Source organism: Oncorhynchus nerka, linkage group LG2 (genome assembly GCF_034236695.1).
Source record: "Oncorhynchus nerka isolate Pitt River linkage group LG2, Oner_Uvic_2.0, whole genome shotgun sequence".
NCBI lineage: Eukaryota > Metazoa > Chordata > Actinopteri > Salmoniformes > Salmonidae > Oncorhynchus > Oncorhynchus nerka.
The window spans coordinates 20,914,843-20,931,206 of NC_088397.1; the positions used below are offsets into that span (position 1 = coordinate 20,914,843).

General features: G+C 44.5%; 1 protein-coding gene across 1 annotated transcript in view; it reads right to left on the reverse strand.

The window, feature by feature from the left end:
• The window catches only part of LOC115124890 (glutamate receptor ionotropic, NMDA 3B-like), a 180,960-nt gene that overhangs the window by 14,256 nt on the left and 150,340 nt on the right, over positions 1–16,364 (reverse strand). The window contains 5 exon segments of the mRNA XM_065024483.1: positions 11,934–12,079; positions 12,583–12,729; positions 12,890–12,990; positions 13,270–13,405; positions 13,573–13,692. Of these exon segments, the coding sequence (XP_064880555.1) occupies positions 11,934–12,079; positions 12,583–12,729; positions 12,890–12,990; positions 13,270–13,405; positions 13,573–13,692 (650 nt within the window).

Consider the following 16,364-nt stretch of genomic DNA (forward strand, 5'->3'; position numbering starts at 1 on the left):
ATACATGTAACACAGTTCCTACCTGGAAATACTGGTAACACAGCTCCTACCTGAACATACTGGTAACACAGCTCTACCTGAACATACTGGTAACACAGCTCCTACCTGAACATACTGGTACCACAGCTCCTACCTGAACATACTGGTAACACAGTTCCTACCTGGACATACTGGTAACGCAGCTCTACCTGAACATACTGGTAACACAGCTCCTACCTGAACATACTGGTAACACAGTTCCTACCTGAACATACTGGTACCACAGCTCCTACCTGAACATACTGGTACCACAGCTCCTACCTGGACATACTGGTACCACAGCTCCTACCTGAACATACTGGTAACACAGTTCCTACCTGGACATACTGGTAACACAGCTCTACCTGAACATACTGGTAACACAGCTCCTACCTGAACATACTGGTAACACAGTTCCTACCTGAACATACTGGTACCACAGCTCCTACCTGAACATACTGGTACCACAGCTCCTACCTGGACATACTGGTACCACAGCTCCTACCTGAACATACTGGTAACACAGTTCCTACCTGGACATACTGGTAACACAGCTCTACCTGAACATACTGGTAACACAGCTCCTACCTGAAAATACTGGTAACACAGTTCCTACCTGAACATACTGGTAACACAGCTCTACCTGAACATACTGGTACCACAGCTCCTACCTGAACATACTGGTACCACAGCTCTACCTGAACATACTGGTAACACAGCTCCTACATGGACATACTGGTACCACAGCTCCTACCTGAACATACTGGTAACACAGCTCCTACCTGAACATACTGGTAACACAGTTCCTACCTGGACATACTGGTAACACAGCTCTACCTGAACATACTGGTAACACAGCTCCTACCTGAACATACTGGTAACACAGTTCCTACCTGAACATACTGGTAACACAGCTCTACCTGAACATACTGGTACCACAGCTCTTACCTGAACATACTGGTACCACAGCTCTACCTGAACATACTGGTAACACAGCTCCTACATGGACATACTGGTACCACAGCTCCTACCTGAACATACTGGTAACACAGCTCCTACCTGAACATACTGGTACCACAGCTCCTACCTGAACATACTGGTAACACAGTTCCTACCTCAACATACTGGTAACACAGCTCCTACCTGGACATACTGGTACCACAGCTCCTACCTGGACATACTGGTAACACAGCCCTACATGGACATACTGGTAACACAGCTCCTACCTGGACATACTGGTACCACAGCTCCTACCTGGACATTCTGGTACCACAGCTCTACCTGCACATACTGGTAACACAGCTCCTACCTGAACATACTGGTAACACAGCTCCTACCTGAACATACTGGTAACACAGCTTCTACCTGAACATACTGGTAACACAGCTCCTACCTGGACATACTGGTAACACAGCTCCTACCTGAACATACTGGTAACACAGCTCCTACATGGACATACTGGTAACACAGCTCCTACCTGAACATACTGGTACCATATGACATGTAGAGCTGCTCTGCCATCAGCATGAGGTCGTTGTGCAGTCCTATATATGACATGTAGAGGTCGTTGTGCAGTCCTACATATGACATGTAGAGCTGCTCTGTCACCAGCATGAGGTCGTTGTGCAGTCCTACATATGACATGTAGAGCTGCTCTGTCACCAGCATAAGGTCGTTGTGCAGTCCTACATATGACATGTAGAGCTGCTCTGTCACCAGCATGAGGTCGTTGTGCAATCCTACTACATATGACATGTAGAGCTGCTCTGCCATCAGCATGAGGTCGTTGTGCAGTCCTACATATGACATGTAGAGCTGCTCTGCCATCAGCATGATGTCGTTGTGCAGTCCTACTACATATGACATGTAGAGCTGCTCTGCCATCAGCATGATGTCGTTGTGCAGTCCTACATATGACATGTAGAGCTGCTCTGCCATCAGCATGAGGTCGTTGTGCAGTCCTACATATGACATGTAGAGCTGCTCTGCCATCAGCATGAGGTCATGGTGCAGTCCTATATTTGACATGTAGAGCTGCTCTGTCACCAGCATGAGGTCGTTGTGCAGTCCTACATATGACATGTAGAGCTGCTCTGCCATCAGCATGAGGTCGTTGTGCAGTCCTATATATGACATGTAGAGGTCGTTGTGCAGTCCTACATGTGACATGTAGAGCTGCTCTGTCACCAGCATGAGGTCGTTGTGCAGTCCTACATATGACATGTAGAGCTGCTCTGCCATCAGCATGAGGTTGTTGTGCAGTCCTATATATGACATGTAGAGCTGCTCTGTCACCAGCATGAGGTCGTTGTGCAGTCCTATATATGACATGTAGAGGTCGTTGTGCAGTCCTACATATGACATGTAGAGCTGCTCTGTCACCAGCATGAGGTCGTTGTGCAGTCCTATATATGACATGTAGAGCTGCTCTGCCATCAGCATGAGGTCGTTGTGCAGTCCTATATATGACATGTAGAGCTGCTCTGCCATCAGCATGAGGTCGCTGTGCAGTCCTTTATATGACATGTAGAGCTGCTCTGCCATCAGCATGAGGTCGTTGTGCAGTCCTTTATATGACATGCAGAGCTGCTCTGTCACCAGCATGAGGTCGTTGTGCAGTCCTTTATATGACATGTAGAGCTGCTCTGCCATCAGCATGAGGTCGTTGTGCAGTCCTATATATGACATGTAGAGCTGCTCTGTCACCAGCATGAGGTCGTTGTGCAGTCCTTTATATGACATGTAGAGGTCGTTGTGCAGTCCTACATATGACATGTAGAGCTGCTCTGTCACCAGCATGAGGTCGTTGTGCAGTCCTATATATGACATGTAGAGCTGCTCTGCCATCAGCATGAGGTCGTTGTGCAGTCCTATATATGACATGTAGAGCTGCTCTGCCATCAGCATGAGGTCGTTGTGCAGTCCTTTATATGACATGTAGAGCTGCTCTGCCATCAGCATGAGGTCGTTGTGCAGTCCTTTATATGACATGTAGAGCTGCTCTGTCACCAGCATGAGGTCGTTGTGCAGTCCTTTATATGACATGTAGAGCTGCTCTGCCATCAGCATGAGGTCGTTGTGCAGTCCTTTATATGACATGTAGAGCTGCTCTGCCATCAGCATGAGGTCGTTGTGCAGTCCTTTATATGACATGTAGAGCTGCTCTGCCATCAGCATGAGGTCGTTGTGCAGTCCTTTATATGACATGTAGAGCTGCTCTGTCACCAGCATGAGGTCGTTGTGCAGTCCTTTATATGACATGTAGAGCTGCTCTGCCATCAGCATGAGGTCGTTGTGCAGTCCTTTATATGACATGTAGAGCTGCTCTGCCATCAGCATGAGGTCGTTGTGCAATCCTTTATATGACATGTAGAGCTGCTCTGCCATCAGCATGAGGTCGTTGTGCAGTCCTTTATATGACATGTAGAGCTGCTCTGCCATCAGCATGAGGTCGTTGTGCAATCCTTTATATGACATGTAGAGCTGCTCTGCCATCAGCATGAGGTCGTTGTGCAGTCCTACATATGACATGTAGAGCTGCTCTGTCACCAGCATGAGGTCGTTGTGCAGTCCTACATATGACATGTAGAGCTGCTCTGTCACCAGCATGAGGTCGTTGTGCAGTCCTATATATGACATGTAGAGCTGCTCCGGTCATTTTCCGGTCACAACTTGCAGGCTTGTTTTCGAGTTGCTGTGCGTTTTCTTACCAACCTATTTTGCTACCTGACAACTTTACGGTTTTCACTTTTTAATTACCGTTCATATATTTATTTTTTCCTCAACTTTTTCACTCCGGACGCTTTATCTGGACACGATTCGTCAGGACCTCCAACAGCCGAAGCTAAGTAGTAACATTAACATGATGCCTTCTAATTGCAGCCGCTGTACTTGCCTTACGGCGAGGATAGCTGTACTGCAAGCCCAGCTTCAGACGCAATCGTTAGGCAAGGGTAATTTCAGTGTAGGAAAGGATGAAACAGCGTCTGTGCCACCAGTAAGTACAGATAGTAGTATAAATCCCCTGGCACAGTCCCCGCAGCCGGACAACTTTCTCACGGTTTCTGGAAGGAAATGCTGTAGGAACGCTCAACCGGTGTCGCTCATTCAGCCGACAGAAACTTTCAACCGGTTTTCCCCATTAAAGCAGCGGGTCGGTGTCAGAGGCCGAGTCTTCTCTGGTCTCTACTCATCCCGTTACGGGGTCTGAGACGCCGAAGCTTCCCACCACTAGCTCTGACAAATTGAAAACTCTAGTCATTGGCGACTCCATTACCATTACTGAAGATGGTGCTGGCTAAAGCTAAAACTGGCGAGTGTAGAGAGTATAGAGATATTGTTATCCACGTCGGCACCAACGATGTTAGGATGAAACAGTCAGAGATCACCAAGCGCAACATAGCTTCTGCGTGCATATCAGCTAGAAAGATGTGTCGGCATCAAGTAATTGTCTCTGGCCCCCTCCCAGTTAGGGGGAGTGATGAGCTCTACAGCAGAGTCTCACAACTCAATCGCTGGTTGAAAACTGTTTTCTGCCCCTCCCAAAAGATAGAATTTGTAGATAATTGGCCCTCTTTCTGGGACTCACCCACAAACAGGACCAAGCCTGACCTGCTGAGGAGTGACGGACTCCATCCTAGCTGGAGGGGTGCTCTCATCTTATCTACCAACATAGACAGGGCTCTAACTCCTCTAGCTCCACAATGAAATAGGGTGCAGGCCAGGCAGCAGGCTGTTAGCCAGCCTGCCAGCATAGTGGAGTCTGCCACTAGCACAGTCAGTGTAGTCAGCTCAGCTATCACCATTGAGACCGTGTCTGTGCCTCGACCTAGGTTGGGCAAAACTAAACATGGCGGTGTTCGCCTTAGCAATCTCACTAGGATAAAGACCACCTCCATTCCTGTCATTACTGAAAGAGATCATGATACCTCACATCTCAAAATAGGGCTACTTAATGTTAGATCCCTTACTTCAAAGGCAATTATAGTCAATTAACTAATCACTGATCATAATCTTGATGTGATTGGCCTGACTGAAACATGGCTTAAGCCTGATGAATTTACTGTTTTAAATGAGGCCTCACCTCCTAGCTACACTAGTGACCATATCCCCCGTGCATCCCGCAAAGGCGGAGGTGTTGCTAACATTTACGATAGCAAATTTCAATTTACAAAAAAAAAATGACGTTTTCGTCTTTTGAGCTTCTAGTCATGAAATCTATGCAGCCTACTCAATCACTTTTTATAGCTACTGTTTACAGGCCTCCTGTACCATATACAGCGTTTCTCACTGAGTTCCCTGAATTCCTATCGGACCTTGTAGTCATAGCAGATAATATTCTAATCTTTGGTGACTTTAATATTCACATGGAAAAGTCCACAGACCCACTCCAAAAGGCTTTCGGAGCCATCATCGACTCAGTGGGTTTTGTCCAACATGTCTCTGGACCCACTCACTGTCACAGTCATACGCTGGACCTAGTTTTGTCCCATGGAATAAATGTTGTGGATCTTAATGTTTTTCCTCATAATCCTGGACTATCGGACCACCATTTTATTACGTTTGCAATTGCAACAAATAATCTGCTCAGACCCCAACCAAGGAACAGCAAAAGTTGTGCTATAAATTCACAGACAACACAAAGATTCCTTGATGCCCTTCCAGACTCCCTCTGCCTACCCAAGGACGCCAGAGGACAAAAATCAGTTAACCACCTAACTGAGGATCTCAATTTAACCTTGCGCAATACCCTAGATGCAGTTGCACCCCTAAAAACTAAAAAAAATTCTCATAAGAAACTAGCTCCCTGGTACACAGAAAATACCCGAGCTCTGAAGCAAGCTTCCAGAAATTTGGAACGGAAATGGCGCCACACCAAACTGGATGTCTTCTAGCTTGGAAGGACCGTACCGTGCAGTACCGAAGAGCCCTTACTGCTGCTCGATCATCCTATTTTTCTAACTTAATTGAGGAAAATAAGAACAATCCGAAATTCCTTTTTGATACTGTCGCAAAGCTAACTAAAAAGCAGCATTCCCCAAGAGAGGATGACTTTCACTTTAGCAGTGATAAATTCATGAACTTCTTTGAGGAAAAGATTATGATTATTAGAAAGCAAATTACGGACTCCTCTTTAAACCTGCGTATTCCTCCAAACCTCAGTTGTCCTGAGTCTGCACAACTCTGCCAGGACCTAGGATCAAGAGAGACGCTCAAGTGTTTTAGTACTATATCTCTTGACACAATGATGAAAATAATCATGGCCTCTAAACCTTCAAGCTGCATACTGGACCCTATTCCAACTAAACTACTGAAAGAGCTGCTTCCTGTGCTTGGCCCTCCTATGTTGAACATAATAAACGGCTCTCTATCCACTGGATGTGTACCAAACTCACTAAAAGTGGCAGTAATAAAGCCTCTCTTGAAAAAGCCAAACCTTGACCCAGAAAATATAAAAACTATCGGCCTATATCGAATCTTCCATTCCTCTCAAAAATTTTAGAGAAGGCTGTTGCGCAGCAACTCACTGCCTTCCTGAAGACAAACAATGTATACGAAATGCTTCAGTCTGGTTTTAGTCCCCATCATAGCACTGAGACGGCACTTGTGAAGGTGGTAAATTACATTTTAATGGCATCGGACCGAGGCTCTGCATCTGTCCTCGTGCTCCTAGACCTTAGTGCTGCTTTTGATACCATCGATCACCACATTCTTTTGGAGAGATTGGAAACCCAAATTGGTCTACACGGACATGTTCTGGCCTGGTTTAGATCTTATCTGTCGGAAAGATATCAGTTTGTCTCTGTGAATGGTTTGTCCTCTGACAAATCAACTGTAAATTTTGGTGTTCCTCAAGGTTCCGTTTTAGGACCACTATTGTTTTCACTATATATTTTACCTCTTGGGGATGTTATTCGAAAACATAATGTAAACTTTCACTGCTATGCGGATGACACACAGCTGTACATTTCAATGAAACATGGTGAAGCCCCAAAATTGCCCTCGATAGAAGCATGTGTTTCAGACATAAGGAAGTGGATGGCTGCAAACTTTCTACTATTAATCTCGGACAAAACAGAGATGCTTGTTCTAGGTCTCAAGAAACAAAGAGATCTTCTGTTGAATCTGACAATTAATCTTAATGGTTGTACAGTCGTCTCAAATAAAACTGTGAAGGACCTCGGCGTTACTCTGGACCCTGATCTCTCTTTTGAAGAACATATCAAGACTATTTCGAGGACAGCTTTTTTCCATCTACGTAACATTGCAAAAATCAGAAACTTTCTGTCCAAAAATGATGCATAAAAATTAATCCATGCTTTTGTCACTTCTAGGTTAGACTACTGCAATGCTCTATTTTCCGGCTACCCGGATAAAGCACTAAATAAACTTCAGTTAGTGCTAAATACGGCTGCTAGAATCCTGACTAGAACCAAAAAATTTGATCATATTACTCCAGTGCTAGCCTCTCTACACTGGCTTCCTTTCAAAGCAAGGGCTGATTTCAAGGTTTTACTGCTAACCTACAAAGCATTACATGGGCTTGCTCCTACCTATCTCTCTGATTTGGTCCTGCCGTACATACCTACACGTACGCTACGGTCACAAGACGCAGGCCTCCTAATTGTCCCTAGAATTTCTAAGCAAACAGCTGGAGGCAGGGCTTTCTCCTATAGAGCTCCATTTTTATGGAACGGTCTGCCTACCCATGTCAGAGACGCAAACTCGGTCTCAACCTTTAAGTCTTTACTGAAGACTCATCTCTTCAGTGGGTCATATGATTGAGTGTAGTCTGGCCCAGGAGTGGGAAGGTGAACGGAAAGGCTCTGGAGCAACGAACCGCCCTTGCTGTCTCTGCCTGGCCGGTTCCCCTCTTTCCACTGGGATTCTCTGCCTCTAACCCTATTACAGGGGCTGAGTCACTGGCTTACTGGGGCTCTCTCATGCCGTCCCTGGAGGGGGTGCGTCACCTGAGTGGGTTGATTCACTGTTGTGGCCATCCTGTCTGGGTTGACACCCCCCCCCCCCTTGGGTTGTGCCGTGGCGGAGATCTTTGTGGGCTATACTCTACTGTCTCAGGATGGTAAGTTGGTGGTTGAAGAAAGCCCTCTAGTGGTGTGGGGGCTGTGCTTTGGCAAAGTGGGTGGGGTTATATCCTTCCTGTTTGGCCCTGTCCGGGGGTGTCCTCGGATGGGGCCACAGTGTCTCCTGACCCCTCCTGTCTCAGCCTCCAGTATTTATGCTGCAGTAGTTTATGTGTCGGGGGGCTGGGGTCAGTTTGTTATATCTGGAGTACTTCTCCTGTCCTATTCGGTGTCCTGTGTGAATCTAAGTGTGCGTTCTCTAATTCTCTCCTTCTCTCTTTCTTACTTTCTCTCTCTCAGAGGACCTGAGCCCTAGGACCATGCCGCAGGACTACCTGACATGATGACTCCTTGCTGTCCCCAGTCCACGCTGCTGTTCCAGTTTCAACTGACCTGAGCCCTAGGACCATGCCCCAGGACTACCTGACATGATGACTCCTTGCTGTCCGCAGTCCACCTGGCCATGCTGCTGCTCCAGTTTCAACTGTTCTGCCTTATTATTATTCGACCATGCTGGTCATTTATGAACATTTGAACATCTTGGCCATGTTCTGTTATAATCTCCACCCGGCACAGCCAGAAGAGGACTGGCCACCCCACATAGCCTGGTTCCTCTCTAGGTTTCTTCCTAGGTTTTGGCCTTTCTAGGGAGTTTTTCCTAGCCACCGTGCTTCTATACCTGCATTGCTTGCTGTTTGTGGTTTTAGGCTGGGTTTCTGTACAGCACTTTGAGATATCAGCTGATGTACAAAGGGCTATATAAATAAATTTGATTTGATTTGATTTGATTTGCTCTGCCATCAGCATGAGGTCATTGTGCAGTCCTATATATGACATGTAGAGCTGCTCTGTCATCAACATGAGGTCGTTGTGCAGTCCTACATATGACATGTAGGATTCACAAAGAGATCATGTTACAGATAGTATATTCCATTCAAATTGTGCTGCATTACTGTATTACTGTATTACTGTATATTCCTCATACATATTGCGATTCTCATTTACCTTTACAATAGTTGCTGTATTGTTCTGAATGAGATGCCGTAACAAAAGTAAAGAACAAGTACATATTTACCTGTTTTCCCTACGGTATGTTTGCACAATTTATAACACTGTGGACCTGTTTACATTAGGCTGTACTCTCCGACCAGCCTCTTCCATTATAACACCATGGTTTATAACACTGTGGACCTGTTTACATTAGGCTGTACTCTCTGACCAGCCTCTTCCATTATAACACCATGGTTTATAACACTGTGGACCTGTTTACATTAGGCTGTACTCTCCTACCAGCCTCTTCCATTATAACACCATGGTTTATAACACTGTGGACCTGTTTACATTAGGCTGTACTCTCTGACCAGCCCATTCCATTATAACACCATGGTTTATAACACTGTGGACATGTTAACATTAGGCTGTACTCTCTGACCAACCTCTTCCATTATAACACCATGGTTTATAACACTGTGGACCTGTTAACATTAGGCTGTACTCTCTGACCAACCTCTTCCATTATAACACCATGGTTTATGACATGGTCCACAATTGTGGCACTGATTTCATCAGGGACTCTTACTCTTTGCCTTCTTCCTCTATTATGTCTTCCCCTAACACCATCACCACGCAATCTTACACATCTTCTTATTTCTCTTCCACGAGCATGTAGCTGCTGTTCAGGGTTGTGATGTTCAAAAATGGTTGTGATTGTGCTCCATATATATGCTTCCAAACTTGATTGGTTGATTGGTAAGATTGTGATTCCTATTTCATTACTATGTCACCTGGCAGGTCATTTGCCCATTTCGCAGACATCACACACATTCCATGTCATAGATATTTATGGAATAAACATGAACGTTGAATGGATCATTTTGACTGTGACGGCTCACACAATTTAAGAATGGTTAGAAGTTGTGAAGAGTAGGATCATTTCACTGAGAATCAACTCATCAGATTTGATCAGCAAGTCATGTACATGTAGTTATTGTGCAAATTGCAGTCAATTGTACTTACTCTTTGGCACACGTGCCAAAACATGTGCAATTTGCTTAAATGAATAAGAAATTCAAATCTGGTGTGAACACTCCATGCAGTTTGGCTTCAGAGCGAAACACTCCACAGAAACGGCCAACTGCTTTCTTCTGGAAAATGTGAAGTCCAAGATGGACAAATGGGGTGCTGTTGGGGCTGTGTTTCTGGACCTAAGGAAGGCTTTTGATACTGTTAACCATGAGATTCTCATCACAAAATTGTCCAAGTTCAACTTTTCCCCTGATGCCTTGAGATGGATGAAATCATACCTTGAAGGCAGAACTCAGTGTGTCAGAGTGAGCAATGAGCTGTCGCCCACTCGTAGCTATGATGTGGGCGTGCCCCAAGGGTCAATACTGGGGCCCCTCCTGTTCAGCCTGTACATTAATGATCTGCCTTCTGTCTGTACTGGGTCTGAAGTTCAAATGTATGCAGATGATACAGTGATATATGTGCATGCAAAGAGCAAACAACAAGCTGCACAAGAACTCACTACTGTAATGGTCCAGATTACAAAGTGGCTCAGTGACTCGTGTTTGCATCTCAATGTGAAAAAAACTCTTTGCATGTTCTTCACAAAGAGGGCAACAGATGCTACTGAGCCAGATGTCTATGTGTCAGGGGAGAAGCTCCAGGTGGTATCCGATTTTAAGTACCTTGGCATCATACTTGATTCCAACCTCTCTTTTAAAAAGCATGTGAAAAAGGTAATTTAAATAACTAAATTCAATCTAGCTAATTTCCGATTTATACGAAATTGTTTGACTACAGATGTAGCAAAACTGTACTTCAAATCTATGATACTCCCCCACTTAACATACTGCTTGACTAGTTGGGCCCAAGCTTGCTGTACAACATTAAAACCTATTCAGTCTGTCTACAAACAGGCTCTCAAAGTGCTTGATAGGAAGCCCAATAGCCATCATCATTGTCACATCCTTAGAAAGCATGAGCTCTTGAGTTGGGAAAATCTTGTGCAATACACCGACGCATGTCTTGTATTCAAGATCCTTAATGGCCTGGCTCCCCCTCCACTCAATATTTTTGTTAAACAGAAAACCCAGACATATGGCAGCAGATCCACAAGGTCTGCCATGAGAGGTGACTGTATAGTTCCCCTAAGGAAAAGCACCTTTAGTAAATCTGCATTCTCTGTGAGAGCTTCCCATGTCTGGAATACACTGCCATCAGACACACATAACTGCACCACATATCACACTTTCACAAAATGCTTGAAGACCTGGCTGAAGGTCAATCAGATTTGTGAACATGGTCCCTAGCTGTGTGTTGTCGCTTTCCATGTTGTCTGTTGTCTGTAGCTTGTGAGGTGTGGAAACACTTTGTTGCTTTTATGAATTTTGTCTTGCTGCTTTTTGTTCTATGTTGCTCTGTCTGTATGCTATGTCTTGCTTGTCCTATGTTGCTATGTCTTGCTTGTTCTATGGTGCTATTGTCTATATTGTAATTGTTTTTAATAACCTGCCCAGGGACTGCGGTTGAAAATTAGCCGGCTGGCTAAAACCGTCACTTTTACTGAAACGTTGATTAATGTGCACTGTCCCTGTAAAAATAAAATGAACTAAACTAAACTAAACTAAAACAAGAAACTAATTGTTCAGAGATTTGAACTTATTGTTTAAAAAAAAAAAAATTGCGTTCGAGGATTGAGCCAAAGCGATTGAGAAAAACTGTAAATGCCTAGAGACGTGGGAGAATTAAGAGTAAATGAAATAATTTAGCATAACACAACACTAGGGTAACTGGTTGGTTAGCCAACAGACTGCGTGTGGCTCTTACTTTAACATGTCCACTCCGTCTGGTGTGGTGGGTTGGTTGTAACGTCTCATGTAGTCATGCATAGCAGAGAAACTCTTCCTCATGTAGTCCTCTGCAGAGCTCTCTCTGACTGTCCCAAACCTGAACCCACGGGATGGGTGGTGCAGCTGGGGGGGACAGGGGGAGGGGGAGAGGGGGAGGGGAGGGAGGAAGAGGGGGATTCTTTTAAGGTAAGGAGAATACATTAAGAAGTATTCCACATGAAGAAATGAGAGGCCTGTACACAGAATATTGCTTCTCCCCAGTGGGAGAATGTTGCGATATTTCAACTCCAACAGTCTTCGTCATGTCTGACAGGTATCAAAGCTAAAACATTGTATTTTTGGTTTCAGGAGTAAACCACTGGTGGGAGAAGCAATATTCTGTGTACCGGCCTCTCTCCTTTTATTCACAAGGAGAACACATTTAACTCATTGTCTGAATCCTATCAGCTACTGTAACTATCCCTGATCTAGTCTGTTATGCCATATTCAGTCATGTTCATTTCCACATTGTAACTCGTGTTTGTGTGTGTTTGCATATAAGCGCGCGCGTGTGTGTACGTATGTGTGCGTACATGCCTACCTGTGTGTGTGCGCACCGCCGTGTGTGTGTGTGTGTGTGTGTATACCTTCTCGTCATGAATCCCAGACACCTGTTCAAAGGTTTTCTCCCCCACCATGACAGCAGCCAGGTTAGCTGTATAACTGGACAACACCAGCAGGCAGAAGATGGCCCACAGGTTCATCAGGAACCTACTGGTCCAACACTTAGGAGTCTGGAGAGGAGGGAGAGAGAGGGAGGGGGAGAGAAAGAGTAGAGAGATATAGAGAGAGACAGATAGAAGACATATTTGGTTAATTTGATTATTCAAACCTCCCCCTCCATCCTTCCCCCTCCTCCCTCCCATTATTCCTCCCTCCTCCCTCCCACAGTACCTTAGTAGCGACAGTGCGTCCAAACAGGATGGCGTAGCAGAGGTTGAGGGCTGAGGAGTAGGAGAACACTCTGAGTCTGTTCCTGCCATGAGGAGTCATACCTGGATCAACACAACACAGGAGTCAGCTGTGTGTGTGTGTGTGTGTGTGTGTGTGTGTGTGTGTGTGTGTGTGTGTGTGTGTGTGTGTGTGTGTGTGTGTGTGTGTGTGTGTGTGTGTGTGTGTGTGTGTGTGTATGTAGGATCACAATGACAAACAGAGTTGTAAAGGTCCCAACCACCCACAGCTGTGTGTGTAGATGAGTCATAGCAGTATCCACTGAGATTTAGGTCACAGACTAATAACATGACAGGCCATAAATGGTATTTTAGTTTTCTCACCAAAGGGGCTGTTCCACTCATAGACGGTGAGGAAGAGTGCGGTAAGATGAAGAGTGACGAAGATGCCCACCCACATGGACCAATGGAGAGGCCACATGAAGGCCCCTATAGGGGCTGATGTGTCCTGGCTACGCACCTGGTAGTCAACACACACATACGCACACATTATAAACTGTATGTCCACACGCACAACGCACGCACGCACGCACGCACGCACGCACGCACGCACGCACGCACGCACGCACACACACACACACACACACACACACACACACACACACACACACACACACACTCACTCACCAGTATCCCCAGAGAGGTAGAGTAGAATGGAGAGGTGAAGTCTATAACTCTGCTCCTGGCTGAGTTGATGGAGAATGATGTCACAGCCATGTCTGCTGTTCCACTCAGCAGGTCTCCCACCTAATATGAGAAACCAGGAACATCTACAACCTTCAGAAGACACTGTTCACATGCATTTAACAATCCTTCTGCAAACATTGCTCTTGGTTAGGTAAACAATCATGTCAAATATGCATGCAATCATATTTATTATTATACAAAAAAACTATTGAAAACAAACAGCCGGACAGATAGATACTGTATAGATACTGTAGGTAGATAGATAGACAGGTAGATAGATAGATAGATAGATAGATAGATAGATAGATAGATAGATAGGTAGATAGATAGATAGATAGATAGATAGATAGATAGATAGATAGATAGATAGATAGATAGATAGATAGATAGATAGATAGATAAAATGTCCTCCTGTGTGCTACCTATATCCCCCCACTAGAATCCCCATATTTTAATGAAGACAGCTTCTCCATCCTGGAGGGCGAAATCAATCATTTCCAGGCCCAGGGACATGTACTAGTCTGTGGCGACCTAAATGCCAGAACCGGACAAGAACCTGACACCCTCAGCACACAGGGGGACAAACATCTGCCTGGAGGTGACAGCATCCCCTCCCACATATGCCCCCTAGGCACAACTATGACAACATAACCAACAAAAACGGGTCACAACTCCTGCAGCTTTGTCGCACGCTGGGTATGTACATAGTCAACGGTAGGCTTCGAGGGGACTCCTATGGTAGGTACACCTATAGCTCATCTCTTGGCAGTAGTACTGTAGACTACTTTATCACTGACCTCAACCCAGAATCTCTCAGAGCGTTCAGTCAGTCCACTAACACCCCTATCAGACCACAGCAAAATCACAGTCTACTTAAACAGAGCAATACTCAATCATGAGGCATCAAAGCCAAAGGAACTGAGTAACATTAAGAAATGCTATAGATGGAAGGAATGCAGTTTGGAAACCTACCAAAAAACAATTAGGCAACAACAAATTCAATCCCTTTTAGACAATTTCCTGGGTAAAACGTTCTACTGTAATAGTGAAGGTGTAAACTTGGCAGTAGAAAATCTTAACAGTATATTTGACCTCTCAGCTTCCCTATCAAATCTAAAAATCTCAAATAGAAAACCGAAGAAAATTAACAATAATGACAAATGGTTTGATGAAGAATGCAAAAATCTAAGAAAGAAATTGAGAAACCTGTCCAACCAAAAACATAGAGACCCGGAAAACCTGAGTCTACGCCTTCACTATGGTGAATCACTAAAACAATACAGAAATACACTACGGAAAAAGAAGGAACAGCATGTCAGAAATCAGCTCAATGTAATTGAAGAATCCATAGACTCTAACCACTTCTGGGAAAATTGGAAAACACTAAACAAACAACAACACGAAGAATTATCTATCCAAAATGGAGATGTATGGGTAAACCACTTCTCCAATCTTTTTGGTTCTATAACAAAGAATAAAGAGCAAAAACATATACATGATCAAATACAGATCTTAGAATCAACTATTAAAGACTACCAGAACCCACTGGATTCTCCAATTACATTGAATGAGTTACAGGACAAAATAAAAACCCTCCAACCCAAAAAGGCCTGTGGTGTCGATGGTATCCTCAATGAAATGATCAAATATACAGACAACAAATTCCAATTGGCTATACTAAAACTCTTTAACATCATACTTAGCTCTGGCATCTTCCCCAATATTTGGAACCAAGGACTGATCACCCCAATCCACAAAAGTGGAGACAAATTTGACCCCAATAACTACCGTGGAATATGTGTCAACAGTAACCTTGGGAAAATCCTCTGCATTATTATTAACAGCAGACTCGTACATTTCCTCAATGAAAACAATGTACTGAGCAAATGTCAAATTGGCTTTTTACCAAATTACCGTACAACAGACCATGTATTCACCCTGCACACCCTAATTGACAACCAAACAAACCAAAACAAAGGCAAAGTCTTCTCATGCTTTGTTGATTTCAAAAAAGCCTTCGACTCAATCTCATGAGGGTCTGCTATACAAACTGATGGAAAGTGGTGTTGGGGGTAAAACATATGACATTATAAAATCCATGTACACAAACAACAAGTGTGCGGTTAAAATTGGCAAAAAACACACACATTTCTTCACACAGGGTCGTGGGGTTAGACAGGGATGCAGCTTAAGCCCCACCCTCTTCAACATATATATCAACGAATTGGCGCGGGCACTAGAAAAGTCTGCAGCACCCGGCCTCCCCCTGCTAGAATCCGAAGTCAAATGTCTGCTCTTTGCTGATGATCTGGTGCTTCTGTCACCAACCAAGGAGGGCCTACAGCAGCACCTAGATCTTATGCACAGATTCTGTCCGACCTGGGCCCTGACAGTAAATCTCAGTAAGACCAAAATAATGGTGTTCCAAAAAAGGTCCAGTCACCAGGACCACAAATTCAAATTCCATCTAGACACTGTTGCCCTAGAGCACACAAAAAACTATACATACCTTGGCCTAAACATCAGTGCCACAGGTAACTTCCACAAAGCTGTGAACGATCTGAGAGACAAGGCAAGAAGGGCATTCTATGCCATCAAAAGAAACATAAATTTCAACATACCAATTAGGATTTGGCTAAAAATACTTGAATCAGTCATAGAGCCCATTGCCCTTTATGGTTGTGAGGTCTGGGGTCCGCTCACCAACCAAGACTTCACAAAATGGGACAAAC